At 46.2% G+C, this 13,025-nt stretch overlaps 1 protein-coding gene across 1 annotated transcript in view; it reads right to left on the bottom strand.

Annotated features, from left to right (window-relative positions):
* Nucleotides 1-1,612: 1,612 nt before the first annotated feature.
* The window catches only part of LOC128406092 (nuclear pore complex protein Nup214-like), a 55,877-nt gene continuing 44,464 nt past the window's right edge, over nt 1,613-13,025 (bottom strand). Inside the window, exons 4-7 of the mRNA XM_053373134.1 lie at nt 7,174-7,345; nt 5,696-5,838; nt 4,425-4,449; nt 1,613-1,754 (exon numbers count right to left, since the gene is read on the bottom strand). Coding sequence (XP_053229109.1) covers nt 1,721-1,754; nt 4,425-4,449; nt 5,696-5,838; nt 7,174-7,345 — 374 coding nt within the window. The 3' untranslated portion in view covers nt 1,613-1,720. The remainder of the gene's footprint in view (nt 1,755-4,424; nt 4,450-5,695; nt 5,839-7,173; nt 7,346-13,025) is intronic.

The raw sequence follows: 13,025 nt of genomic DNA, 5'->3' as shown, positions 1-13,025 counted from the left end.
TTATTATTTTTTTATTGAAATTGTTCTTATTCACACAATTTTAATTTCACTTTTACTTTTTACTAAGGAAATTCCCACAACACTAAACGGATGCACACAGTCCATGTTTAAATCATGGAAGGAAAAAGTAGGAAAACTGGCCCTGACCCCACCCCCACTAATACTCCTGGCCCATCACCCACAATTCCACCATGCATCCCAAAACATCCAAATAAAGACCTGGCAAGCTAAAGGCCTATATCGCCAAACTGACTTTTATAAAAATGACAATACCCTATCAATACAGGGAATACAGGACAGGTTAGGGGACATTCCAGTATCCCAACTGACCCATCACCAACCACAAGCCTTCTTAATCCAGCAGCAAAAGCAGCAGCCATTAGGCCATTGGATAATTTTGAAAATCTCCTCCTAACACTGGAGGGACACAGGAAGGGGGTGGTATCTACAACATATAAAATACTACTCCAAGACACTACAGACCCCTTCACCACGTTTAAAAACCAATGGCAGCATGACATAGGATACAAAATAAACCCCGCCCAATGGTAAAAAATGTGGTCTAAACCACCATTTAAATCCATCTCAGCGAAAAGAAGAGAACTTACCTTGAAACTTATCTATAGATGGTACTTGGTGGCGCTGTGGGTTAAACCACAGAGCCTAGGACTTGCCAATCAGAAGGCCGGCGGTTCGAATCCCCGCGACGGGGTGAGCTCCCATTGCTCGGTCCCTGCTACTGCCAACCTAGCAGTTTGAAAGCACGTCAAATTGCAAGTAGATAAATAGGTACCGCTCCGGCGGGAAGGTAAACGGCGTTTCCGTGTGCTGCTCTGGTTCGCCAGAAGTGGCTTAGTCATGCTGGCCACATGACCCGGAAGCTGCATGCCGGCTCCCTTGACCAGTAAAGCGAGATGAGCGCCGCAACCCCAGAGTCGGTCACGACTGGACCTAATGGTCAGGGGTCCCTTTACCTTTACCTAATACCACAGAAGTTGGCACTGATACACCCAGGGACCTCATCTAAATGCTGGAGAGGCTACACCTCCATAGGCAAGTACCTCCACATGTGGTGGGAATGCCCCAAAGTTCATTCCTTTTGGATATCAGTGCTGCAGGAAATAACCACAATAACAAAACAGGTAATAGAAGCAACTCCAGAACTAGCCCTATTAAATATTTTCCAGGACAACAACACACATGGATATGACAAGAAACTCTAAGTCACTTATTCTCAGCAGTCAGAAACATTGTAACTAGACACTCCCCTCCCTCAACACATACAAACAAACTGCACTGCAACCAAATGAACACAACCAATCAACCTCTGGACACCCTAATCTCTTGCAATGGCAATACAAATTAAAAAAAATACAAATAAAGGACCTACCCACGAGGTGCTGACACAAACTCTACACTAACATGATGCAATAGAATGAAAGAATATTACCCTCCATCTCCCTCCCGTTTCTTCCCCCCCAATCACATGATGTCTATGACAATAGTGTCTCATACTGAATGTAATCAAACTGTGAAAAAGACTCTATGAATCAAAAATGGATACGCAAGATTATTTTCCTTGTTTATTTGTTTGCTTTGTAACACATCGTTAATAAAAACTAATTTAAAAATAAAAATCCTGACATTTAATTGCAATATGTATATCTCCTCACTTCACTCCTGCCCACCCAATAGAACCACAACATGGGCAGGCATCCTTTCAGCTTCTCCAGCTGCTAAACCCAGAGGTGGATCTGAAAGAGGAAAAATAGAAAACAAGGGTGAGAACATGGGTGGGGCTATTCATGTTAATTTTTCCCTTGCACAATATGCTAGTTTCTACACAAACACATGCATGTCTATCCTTCATCCATGCAAACATGAAAGAACTGGCAAGGGTTGTAAACTTCCAAGGGCGAGCAAGAGGGGCCTGGAGGGTCAGATTTGGCTCCTGGGTCAGAGGTTCCCCACCCTTGCCTGAATCCAAGAATCCTGGAGAGTTTGGGGCTCTAAGGAGACTTCCAACTGGTCCAGGCTAGTTGAGTGGTCTTGGACCCCCTTTTCCCCAAAAGGGAACAAACTTCTTAAGCTGCTTATTTTTAAAAAAGGGAAGAAAAACCCAAATATCTCTTTGTCACAGCCCAGTGTTACCAATTCTCATATTCCATCCCAAGTGAGTCTTCAAAGCACAAGCATTTATTAGGTTTAAAAACAGCCAAAGAGTAAGGACTGGAGAACAAGTGTGCCCACTGCTCCACATTCCCCTCATTGCTCCCCATTAGCCAAGGAGGAAGACATCTCCCCAAGATCCCCCCCCCCAAAAGTGTTGAGATTGCCAATCTGCCTGGGTGAAAGGCCCAGCTTATTTTTAGCTTGCTTCATGGCACCTTGCCCTGTTTTGGGTACTTCTACAAGCCTTGCAAGTGAGGCTAAGTCCAGAGGCCTTCCCCCTACCCCACCCAACCAATAAATAATATTTCTGTCTCAGGGACTGCTTTGTTTTAACTGCTTGTATGTAAGTTACTCTAGGAGACTTTCTGGCAGAAGAACAGGTAAAATGCTTTTTAAAAAGAAAGAAAGAAATATGATTCCCCTCTGTAGCTCCTGGTGTCTGGATATGTGGCCTTGCTTTGTCTTTCTTGTACCAGTTTTTTCCCCTTACCCTCTCAGGCTGCCTCTCCAGTGTAGTGATCAGGCGGGATTGCTATGAGGAATTATAAAAAATATGGAGCAAGCCATTTGTGTCAGCAATGAAAGCATTGCGTTGACTGGGTTTGAGCCATTTTGATATGATTTCTGATCAATCCACGTCTCTGCATCTCTGTCGTATTTCTTGGCCTGACAGGCATGTATCAGCATTCTAAACACAGGCCAGTTGCTTCATTAGGCATCCAGGGTCATAAAGATAGAAGGTAGCTTTGATGGAGTTTGTTAATCTTTAGATAGATCTTAAGGGCCAGGAAGAGAGTTCACAAGGAGATGGTAAATGCTACCTGTCCTTCCTCTCCTGTTTACTGCTGTTTACGAACTCCGGGTTTCCTAAAAACATTCCTCCTTGATTCCTATTTTATTTACTCTGAACTACTATGCATGCTCAAATTAGCTCTTTGTAGTTTTAACTTTAACTTTGTCCCCACGTGGGGTTTTTGAAATGCTCAGAGGAAATCTGATTGGTTCTTATGAACACTGTGTAAAAAGTTCTTTTGTGAATAAAACAACCTGGACCAAGGGGTGGACAGGATTATTATTGGCACTCCTCCCAGAGTCTTGCTGGTCAAGCCTCATGTGTATTTTATTAATCAGAGTCCAATCCTTCCTTGCTTTTGGGGCGCAACATCCAGGCCTTCTCGTTTTGACCCTTCCCCTTTTCCAACACTCTTTTCAAAAGATCACCTCCCCCACATCTGAGGCCTCCTCCTGCTTGTTCCATGGGGAAACCTGTGGCTCGCCAGATCTCTTGTAAGACTCCATCTCCCATCAGCCCTAACCAGCCTGGCCTTAGAAACTCATGGACCTGGGCAGCTGAGAGCTAATGGCAGGCAAGATTCTTCTTCCCACTCTTCCTACCTCTGAAATTAAAAGGCAGCTCAGCCAATCACTGCCAGGCTGCACCACTGGCCAGTCCCATAAGCATTGACATCTCCCAGCAGCATACAAAACTTTCTTTGAACATTCTGGACTTGATTTTTGATAGCGCTGATAGATTAGTGTTTTCAGTTTGTCTGTTTGTTTTATTGTACTTTATAGACACCCCTTGTCTCTGCTGAGAGATGAGGGGAGATTGTTTTGTATTATGAAAATTGTGTTTATAATACTAATAACAATAACAACAACAACAAAAGGCACAGCTTTCGACCACCTGTGATGCTCCATATATTTTAGACTACTGCCTGGGGCTGATGGGGAGATGGGAGTCTCACAATGCCTCTGCAGGCCAAGACTGATGGTTGCTGTACCAGGATGGCAAAGCCTGCTTTGGCACACAGTGCTTGTGGCTTTCAGGAATTTTTCCAATGGTGGGCACACTGCTGCCTCAGTTTACTCAGGAGAGCTCTGCAACCCACAGAGCATTTACTGAGTTCCCACTTTGTGGAGCATTCCAAAAATAGTTGCTTAAAGTCCTACTTTTACAAAGGAAAAAAGTGCAGGGTGAAGAATAGAAGAAAAGAGCAGCCTATTTCTAAGGGAGGATCAGCTCCCCGGGAGAAACACTGCCTTCTAGATCTTAAGCTTCTCGTTAATGTTATTACAAGGGGAAATGAGAGAGGGAACAAAGCCCACAGTCATCTCTTGCTGATTCAAAATTCAAGCAGGGATTACCATATTTAATAATATATTTCACCTCAAAAGCAGCTCTCTTTCTGGCACAAAATAAACCGAAGAAACCTACCGACAACATGGAAGGCAGCACGAGAGAGACTTACACATTAGACGATCCAAAGCCAAAGCCTGTAAGGGGTGAGGGGAAATGCAATGTTAAAGGGATTATTGGATAGGTTATATTACAAAACACACATTAAGGAACGGTGTCAGGATTCCAAGCCAGCCTCAAAGCCACACTGTCACATCAGCACGGTTTCTCTCTGCCCCCTAACCAGTATCCAATCACACCAGTTCTCCATCTAGTGTTTAACTCTAACCCGCAACCAAAGCTCTTCTTTTAATTCATACACAGAGGGAGCTGCCTTCTAAAGAGTCAGACCATTGGTTCCATCTAGCTCAGTACTGTCAACCGTTAGCAGCTTCTTGGGGGTGATTCCCAGCAACTCGGGGCACCTTCCCTCTGACAGCAGAGGTAGAACACAGCCTAATTCCTCCTTGAATTTGTCCAACCCCCTTTTAGAGCCACCCAAGTTAGTGGCTGTAACTACTTCTTGTGAGAGCAAATTTTAATTATGGGCTGTGTGAAGGAGGACTTCCATTTTCCCTGTTCTGAGAAAAAAATCCTCAAAACATCTAAGAACCAGGTGGAGGGCAAGGACAAGGGGATGGAAACTCTGCACATGCTCATGAGCAGACTTTGCAAACTCCTACTCAGAAGGTGCAGAGAGCAATAAGCCCGAGAAATGAATGGCGGCGGAAGGTTTCTGGGTTTGGGGGCTTAACATCAGCTTTGGTGTGTTTTGTAAATTGCTAAAAATATTTAAACAATTTATGTACTGCTTAACTGCAATTGTCTCTAGGTGGTTAAAAAGGCTCTAAGCCTCACATAAAGGTTTTAAAAGTGTGGTTAAACATATACATTTCTTTCAATTTTCCCACCCCCAAAGGGGATAGAAAGGATGTACGCTGGATACAGTTATGTCCCTCAGTCTCTCCAATAGAGAGCCAGTGTGGTGTAGCCAGTTAAAAGTGTTGGACTAGGGTTTAAATCCACGCTCAGCCACAAAGTTCACTGGGTGTGACCTTGAGCCAGTCATTGCCTCTCAGCCTAACCTACCTCACAGGGTTGTTGTGAGTCGCTGAATGAGGGAGAGAAACCATGTACACCACCCTGAACAACTTGGAGAGAAAGGTGGGACATAAATGCAATAAAAAATTAAAAAGCAACCCCTGCTCCCCTTTAAGATACGATTAAGCTTGGTTTGCATCTGAAATCCAGCCCCTAACAGTTTATGACTGACCAAGTGCTGAAGCTCCCCACGCTCCCACCTCTCCAAGCTCCCTCCTATTTAGGGTCAAGAACAGCTCATACCTCCTCCTCCACTCGACCCGAAAGCAGAGAAGCCAGTGCCTTGTGTGCCAAAACGCGTAGGCTGCTGAGAGAGGGATCCAAAGGTAGGGGTGTTCTGGCTTGCCAGTGTTCCGAATGACACTGTGTTGGCTGTGCCACCAAACCTGTGGAACAGAGAGCAGGAGCAAGCGGTGGGTTAAAGAGGGTGTGGCTTTTAAAAAAGATAAGTGAAGCAAAAAGAGCTAGATGAAGGCAGAAATCCATAATCAGCCAACTTGGGTGCTGTAGATGGCAAGGGAGGCCATGTTGGTACTGCTGCCTGGATTGGTGTTCTGCCCGGACAGGGTCTGCTCAATGGTGGCTCCCTGTTGGTGGAATGCCAAAAAAGATAAGTGAAGCAAAAAGAGCTAGATGAAGGCAGAAATCCATAATCAGCCAACTTGGGTGCTGTAGATGGCAAGGGAGGCCATGTTGGTACTGCTGCCTGGATTGGTGTTCTGCCCGGACAGGGTCTGCTCAATGGTGGCTCCCTGTTGGTGGAATGCCCTCCTTGGTGAGGTGCATCTGCCTTCCTTTTATTAACAGAGCCACCCGCCTGCCAATCAACTGACATCACAATGACATCAGGCAATGGGGTGCTTTGAAGTCCCCACAATGAGGACTTCAAAGCACTGTACAAGGCTGTTAAATAAAATAGGACAGTGTGTTGTAGTACCACTGATCAGCTGATGGTCAAGGTTTCAATGCACTAAGCAGGGGCTCCCTGGGTTTGGCTCTTTGCAAGCACCAAAGATCAGCTGGCAGCAGCAGCCCCATGGAGCTTGAAGTAAGCTGATAGGCACTGCTTGACTTCCAATCCCAGCTCACTTTGCTATCACAGTTCTCCATGAGGAACTCTGTAGTGCAGCCAATCCTAACCAGCTTGGTGATTTGCAATGAAAGCAAGCTTCCCTGGCTTTAAGGTTCCTGACTGCACAATGGCAACTGTCCCTTGCACAGGTGGGTGGGATTTGGTGGAAATTGTATACAGTGATACCTCTGGTTGCGAACGGGATCCGTTCTGGAGGCCCGTTTGCAACATGAATAGAACGTAACCCGCAGTGCCACGTCTGCGCACGCGTGGGTTGCAATTCACCGCTTCTGCACATGCGCGTGACGTCTTTTTGTGCATCTGCACATGTGCGAGCCGCGAAACCCGGAAGTAATCCTTTCTGGTACTTCCCGGTCGCTGCGGGGCGCAACCTGAAAAAACATATCATGAAGCAAACGTAACATGAGGTATGACTGTAATTCTTTGCTGTTAGCTGCCCCAGGACCTTCTGGCAAAGGGTAAATAAGAAATCTGATTAAAGACATCAATATAATGAAATGTAGTGAAATGAAGGGTGGCTTGCAGAATATTTATTCAAACTAAAAAAGAAAAATGGGGCACCTGGATATCACTGCAACCCCCCCTCCCAAGACCCTGTTGTTTTGTTGCTGTTGCTGTTGTGGCTTACCCGAATCCTCCAGCGTTGGCAGCCGCCGTCCCCTCTCCGAAGACTTTGCCTCCTGTTGAGCCCAGAGGGCTTGCAAAGGCTGGGGCTGAACCGAATGCTGGCACCCCTCCGAACCCGGGGGAGCCCCCAAAAGTGGGAGGGCTGCCGAGCACAGGAGCAGCTCCAAAGCCACCTGAGCAAACACAGAGGCAAACAAAGAAAAACAAAGGGAAGGGGACATACACAAGCAAAAGAATAAATAAAAAGTCAAAATAGCAGAGAGAGAGAGAGAGAGAGAGAGAGAGAGAGAGAGAGAGAGAGAGAGAGAGAGAGAAAGGCAAGGCAAGAAGAGCAAAGAAAGAAGAAATCAGAGTTAGGACATTTCCCGGTGCAGAAGCCCCACAGACCTGAACTTGTGGGGAAAAGGGGCTTTATTTGTGCTGCAGAAGCAATGGGACCCTGACACACTTTCAAAGGCCCCGATTTCATCCTAGAAAACATAAAGTCAGTAAATATTACAAAATATCCTCTCCCCTCCTTTTTTAAGGCACAATTTAAAAAGGAAATTGGGGGGGGCAGTTGTCTGATGAGTCCTCTCTGGTTTGGGCCTCTTGGGCAAAGCAAAGAACGTAGATCAGGCTCAACACCTTTTTGGATGTCAGAACTCAGGATTCTGAACTCTCCCTGTAAGAGACACTCTCTCTCTCTCTCTCTCTCTCTCTCTCTCTCTCTCTCTCTCTCTCTCTCTCTCTCTCTGTGTGTGTGTGTGTGTGTGTGTGTGTGTGAGAGAGAGAGAGAGAGAGAGAGAGAGAGAGAGAGAGAGAGAGAGAGAGAGAAAAGCATTACTTAATTCAAGAGGCAAAAGTGGGAATGGGGTGGGGAAGCAGAAAGGAACAGCTTTAGGCAGAGGCAGGCCTTAGCTAGATTTTTCCTCTTTTTTGTTTAGAGTTGCAATCTATGTCTGCAAAGGAGACGTGAACTATTGGATTTACAGCACTGCATTCCCCCCCAACTTGCCATCTAAGGGGAACCTCAACCTCCTGCTGGCCTTCATTCAAGAGAGTCCGGATGTCCCCGAGAACTGCAAATTGGCAACCATCACCCCCAACTCTCCACTCTACCCCCCCCCCAAGAATGCACCAAAGAGAGAGAGAGAGAGAGAGAGACAGCGAGGAAGAGAGAGGGGGGTTTGGGGATGGGAGAGTTTCTCATTAAGAGTTGCCCTCTTTACCCTCCACACAGCACTTACTGCAAAAGGGGTGGCTAGATTCTGCAGGCATGTCCTTAAGAAGAAAAACCTTAGACATGAATTAAAAGAAAAACAGGCCAAGAACTCCCGCTCTAGAGCACCTGCATGAAAAAGCAGCAGTTGCTGCTGCCACCACCAGCAGCAGCTCTCAGCAAAAGATGGGGGAAAGGAGGGGGAAGCTAGCAGTTGCTAAGGTAGCTGTTTTCTGATGTCGCCAGCAAAACTGCAACCATTTCAGCACAGCGGTGTGTTGCACCCTAGAGGCAAGCTAACCACACACCCCTGACCTGTCACAAGCAGACCAGGAGGAAAGCAAGACATTCTCAAGTCTATGATGCCATTTCCTGTCATCCCCACTTTCATTTTAACTGATGCCAAGCTTTCTTTCTTTCTTTCTTTCTTTCTTTCTTTCTTTCTTTCTTTCTTTCTTTCTTTCTATCAGTGTTTGCACATTACTCTTCAGTTCCAGCCCCTGAAAATGGCTCCTAGAGCAGCCTGTATCTGTGAAATCAACTGAAAACAAGGCTGGCTTACAAGCTTAAAAAAGACAACACATGACAAACGAGGAAAATGGGACAAGAAGGGAAGAGGAAAAAAGCAAATCTGGGCACCCGTTCTTAAACAGCCATTCTTATAAGGACCAGCTGGCTTGATGGAGCTGGTATTCTGGCAGAGTTGATGGGATGAGCCCTGCTTCCCATCTCTCCTACTGAGGCAGCCTAATGGGAATGACTGGTGACAGCTGAGGAAGGGGGTCTTTATTCCCCACCCCCCAAAAAAGGTTATTTTCTGAGTTGCTTTGTTTCCCTCACAAAGAAACGTACATAAAAAAGGAAGGATGCGAAGAGACACTAGGTGTATGGGAAATAAAAAGTATTCAAGGTCTGCTTGAAAATCTGCTTGCAGCTTCTCTCATACAGCCAGTAACATCTTGGCCCTTTCCTAGGAATGCAAAAAAGCCATTGGGCGCCGGGGCACGATTCACACTGGGAGTGACATCATCGCACACACCATCTTTTGAGCCTCTCCTGTAAAAACAAACTCACAGCTCACACGGGAAGTGTGTGACACTGAGCCAAGAACTGAACCAATTTGTTTGCCTTCAGCTCACCAACATGACAGCAGGTACAAATCTGGCTAGTAGGAAGGAATGTGTGATGGAGCCTTTCTGGTGGTGGCCTCTTTGCCTATGTAACTTCCTTCTCTGGGAGAGACATTTGTTTCCACCCCCCATTTTCTTTTAGACACTCCTTTTCCAATTCACCTTTGGTTAGGAAGCTGGTGGGGCATTAGAACACCCTCCCTATTGTCAGCATGATGGCATCTGATGACACAGGCTGACTTGACGGTCGGTGGGGATGTGTGCCATTTTTGTGTGTTTATGTTGCTCTTTTTTTAGCTTTTGGAAATTTCCAACTGTATGTGGTTTTGAAGACCAGAGCTGCAATGCTGTTATTTAATTGTGTTTTGTGTTACAACTTTTACTTATTTATCTGCAACCCCCTTCGAATCGGCCTTGGTCCTGAAAAGCAGCATAAAATAATAATATTCTAAAGTAAAGGAGGAAAGCCAAAGAAAGCAGCCCTGTTGGGTCAGACCAAAGGCCCATCATCACAGGGGTGGATAACATCAGGTCTGGGGGACAAATGTAAGGGCTCCCCTGCCTAGTCCTTGGGACCTTCCCCAGATAACACACATGACTCCACTTTGCACCTTCCTTGGCCAAAATGTGCCCTCGAACTCTGACAATGCCTTTTGCTTGCCTGGATGGAGAACAGCAAGTGGATGTGAGAAGAAAGCAGCCTACAGGGACAAATGTCCCTATAAAAGGACAATTTATAATCATTGCTCCGTCCACTATTGCGTCTGGACCTCTCCAGCATTGGCATGCGGTCCTTGGGCTTAGAAAGTGTCCATACCCCATGCCTATCCAGTCCAAAACCCTGTTTTTGTTAGGATATAGTTCCGTTCCTCCTCAAAAGAGTCAGGCATGATTGTTGTGTGTCACATGCCTGTTTACTCCCTGCACTGTTCTTGCTGGGAACTTCCGTTTTGTATATAGCTCTTGTTCTGGCTGTTTTCCTCGACATGGATGCAAGCAGTCATGTTTTTCCTTTGTTCTGACCTACGTTGAATAAAGCTGTAAATATGCTCTTCTGTCTGAATCTTCCGTTGCGGAGACTGCTGAAAAGGGCGTGCATGAGTCTTGGAATGTGTCTGAGGCTCGTGTCGCTAATTGACTGATGCTGTTTCCACGGGAGACCGGTCATCATCCGGAGACGACGTGGAGGCCTGATGCCTCTGTCTCCCTGGCAGTATCCCAACAGTTTTCCCACATAGTGGGCTGCCAAATGCATCCTAGAGGCCCATAAGTAGGATGTGAAAACCAAAGCCCACTCCTCCATTGTCTGGCCCCTAGCATGCTAACAACTGTGGACAAACTTTGCCCTCCTTCATGTATTTCTCTACTGCCCATTAAAGACCACAAAGACAGCTCGTGGCAGAAAATTCCACACATTAAATTCTGCATTGTCCAAAGAAGTAATTTCTTTAATCTGTCCTGAATCCCTAACCCTAACCCTAACAACTTGAGTTTGAGTATTATAGAAAAAGGAAGTGGGGAATCCTATATTCCACCCCCCTCCTCCACACCATGAATAATTTGATACACCTCTATTGTACCTATGCATCAAGTGTGGGTATGATGGAACAGTGGTGAGGAACCAGTGGCCCTTCAGACATGGCTGGACAACAACTCCCATCATTCCTGACCACTGTGCCCTGCTGGCTGGGGCTGATGGAAGCTGGAGTCCAATGACATCTGGAGGGCCACAGGTTCCCCATCCTTGGGATAGAAGCTGGGGGGAGGGAATTCAATTTTTTAAAAGCAACACCCAACCCCTAAGTTCCCTCTTAGGAAAAGTGCCACTTATGATAATTCTGGCTGACCTTCTCTTCCTTCTTTGACCTAAAAAACCCACATCTGCACACTGGCTCTGTTCACAGGTCATGCATGACAAGTCAGGACAAGTTGTTGCCTTATTGGGAACAAGGGGCATGCTTCTGCAGAGTTGTCTGATCACTCCTCACTTTGCTCTTACCCTGGCATGAGACAGGAGAAATAAGTCAGGAAGCCACAACTAAGTCTGGCTTCCGGTAACATCCAAAGCTGAGGCTGGGATTTGCTTTTCCCAAACAAGGTAGGATTTGAAAGCAAACGAAGAACCATGATTGAAGGCTGTGGCTTGTGATTCTGACTTGCCAGGGAAAAACAAACCACACTTGGGTTTGTCATAAGAAGGCAAGCTTAACTGTGCCCTCTCGGTATGCTTCTCCTGCTTGCACCAGAGGGAGCAGCCAAGTGAGAGCAACCAGGCTGGGCAGGTTTCACTTCCTGTTAAACCATGGTTTACTGGAACACATAAGCATCACCTGCATTTCAACTGAGGCTGCCCTGCAGATGTACATAGAGGAATCATGATACCGGCTAATCTTATTTTCTGTCTGTTTGCCAACAAATAAAAAATATAGGGACTTCCGGTCAGCGCCAGCGACGAATGGCGGATTCCCTCTGAGCTCCGGAGGGAATTGGCTCCACGGGACAGGGTCTTGCCACTCCAGCGAAGCGGGGACCCGAAGAAATCGCAGGCAGTGAAGCCTGGGAACTTGGAGGCTCGGCGGGCTCCATTTGAGCCCCCCCCCACTGCGAAGGAGCCTTTTTAAAGGCTGTGGAGCGGAACGGGGGTGAGCGGCGCGGAGCTGAGAGCCGTCTACCGCTTCCGTGGAGTGAAGCCGCATGGCCATCGTTGGAGAGCGCTGATTTCTTCCTGGCAATTGGACTCTAAAGCAACTACTCGTGAGTAGGATTAAGTCAATTAATTCGAGTAAAAACTTTTTTAAAAAATTCGGCACCGAAACGGGAAAGGTAAAAACAGGAAGTCTACCTTTCCGGCTTGTAAGCAGATCAAAGCAAAGAGACTCTAAAGCTGTAACTTTGAAAGACGTCTTTTTAAAGGTCTAAAATCCAGCACCAAAAAAGCGATCCCCCCTGCCTGCAGGAGCAGAGGGGAGAAATTTGAGAGGTATTTACCTGCAAGGAAGGAGGGAAGTAAAGTTACATCTGCTGCCTCTGAAATCTGGGAACGGACTGCCTATGATAGGGAAAGCCTAATTGGGAAGAATTGCCAGCACGTTAAAGGTAAAGATTTTTGATACAACTCTGTGAAAGATACAGTGTTTCTGGAACTGCTTTTGACTAAAAAGTAACTTTTAAGGACACTGAATTTGTGGCTTTTAAGGGTACTGGGGACCTATAAGGACCATATTTGTCTTAAAAGTTGCAAAGTGAAGTTGGAAGTGTGTCCCCCTAGAGGAGACTATGTTGCAACAACAACTAAGCCACTAAGTAACCAAACTTGGAAAATTCCTCTTCAAAACAAATCTACCAGGCGTGAGACTGACCTTGGGTTTTGCATGAGAGTGTTATGGCAAATGAGAAAGGGAAGATAGAGCTGGCACAGGAAAAAGCTACCAGGTCCGGTAGACAATACAAGACTGATATTACACATCAGAGAAGGGCTTCAACATCCGGAGCAGCAGGCACAGTAGGAACTGCTGCTTCGCA

The sequence above is a fragment of the Podarcis raffonei genome, chromosome W, assembly GCF_027172205.1.
Source record: "Podarcis raffonei isolate rPodRaf1 chromosome W, rPodRaf1.pri, whole genome shotgun sequence".
Classification (NCBI taxonomy): Eukaryota; Metazoa; Chordata; class Lepidosauria; order Squamata; family Lacertidae; genus Podarcis; species Podarcis raffonei.
Note: the sequence above shows the minus strand (reverse complement) of the source record. Positions and strands in the feature narration are given on the sequence as shown.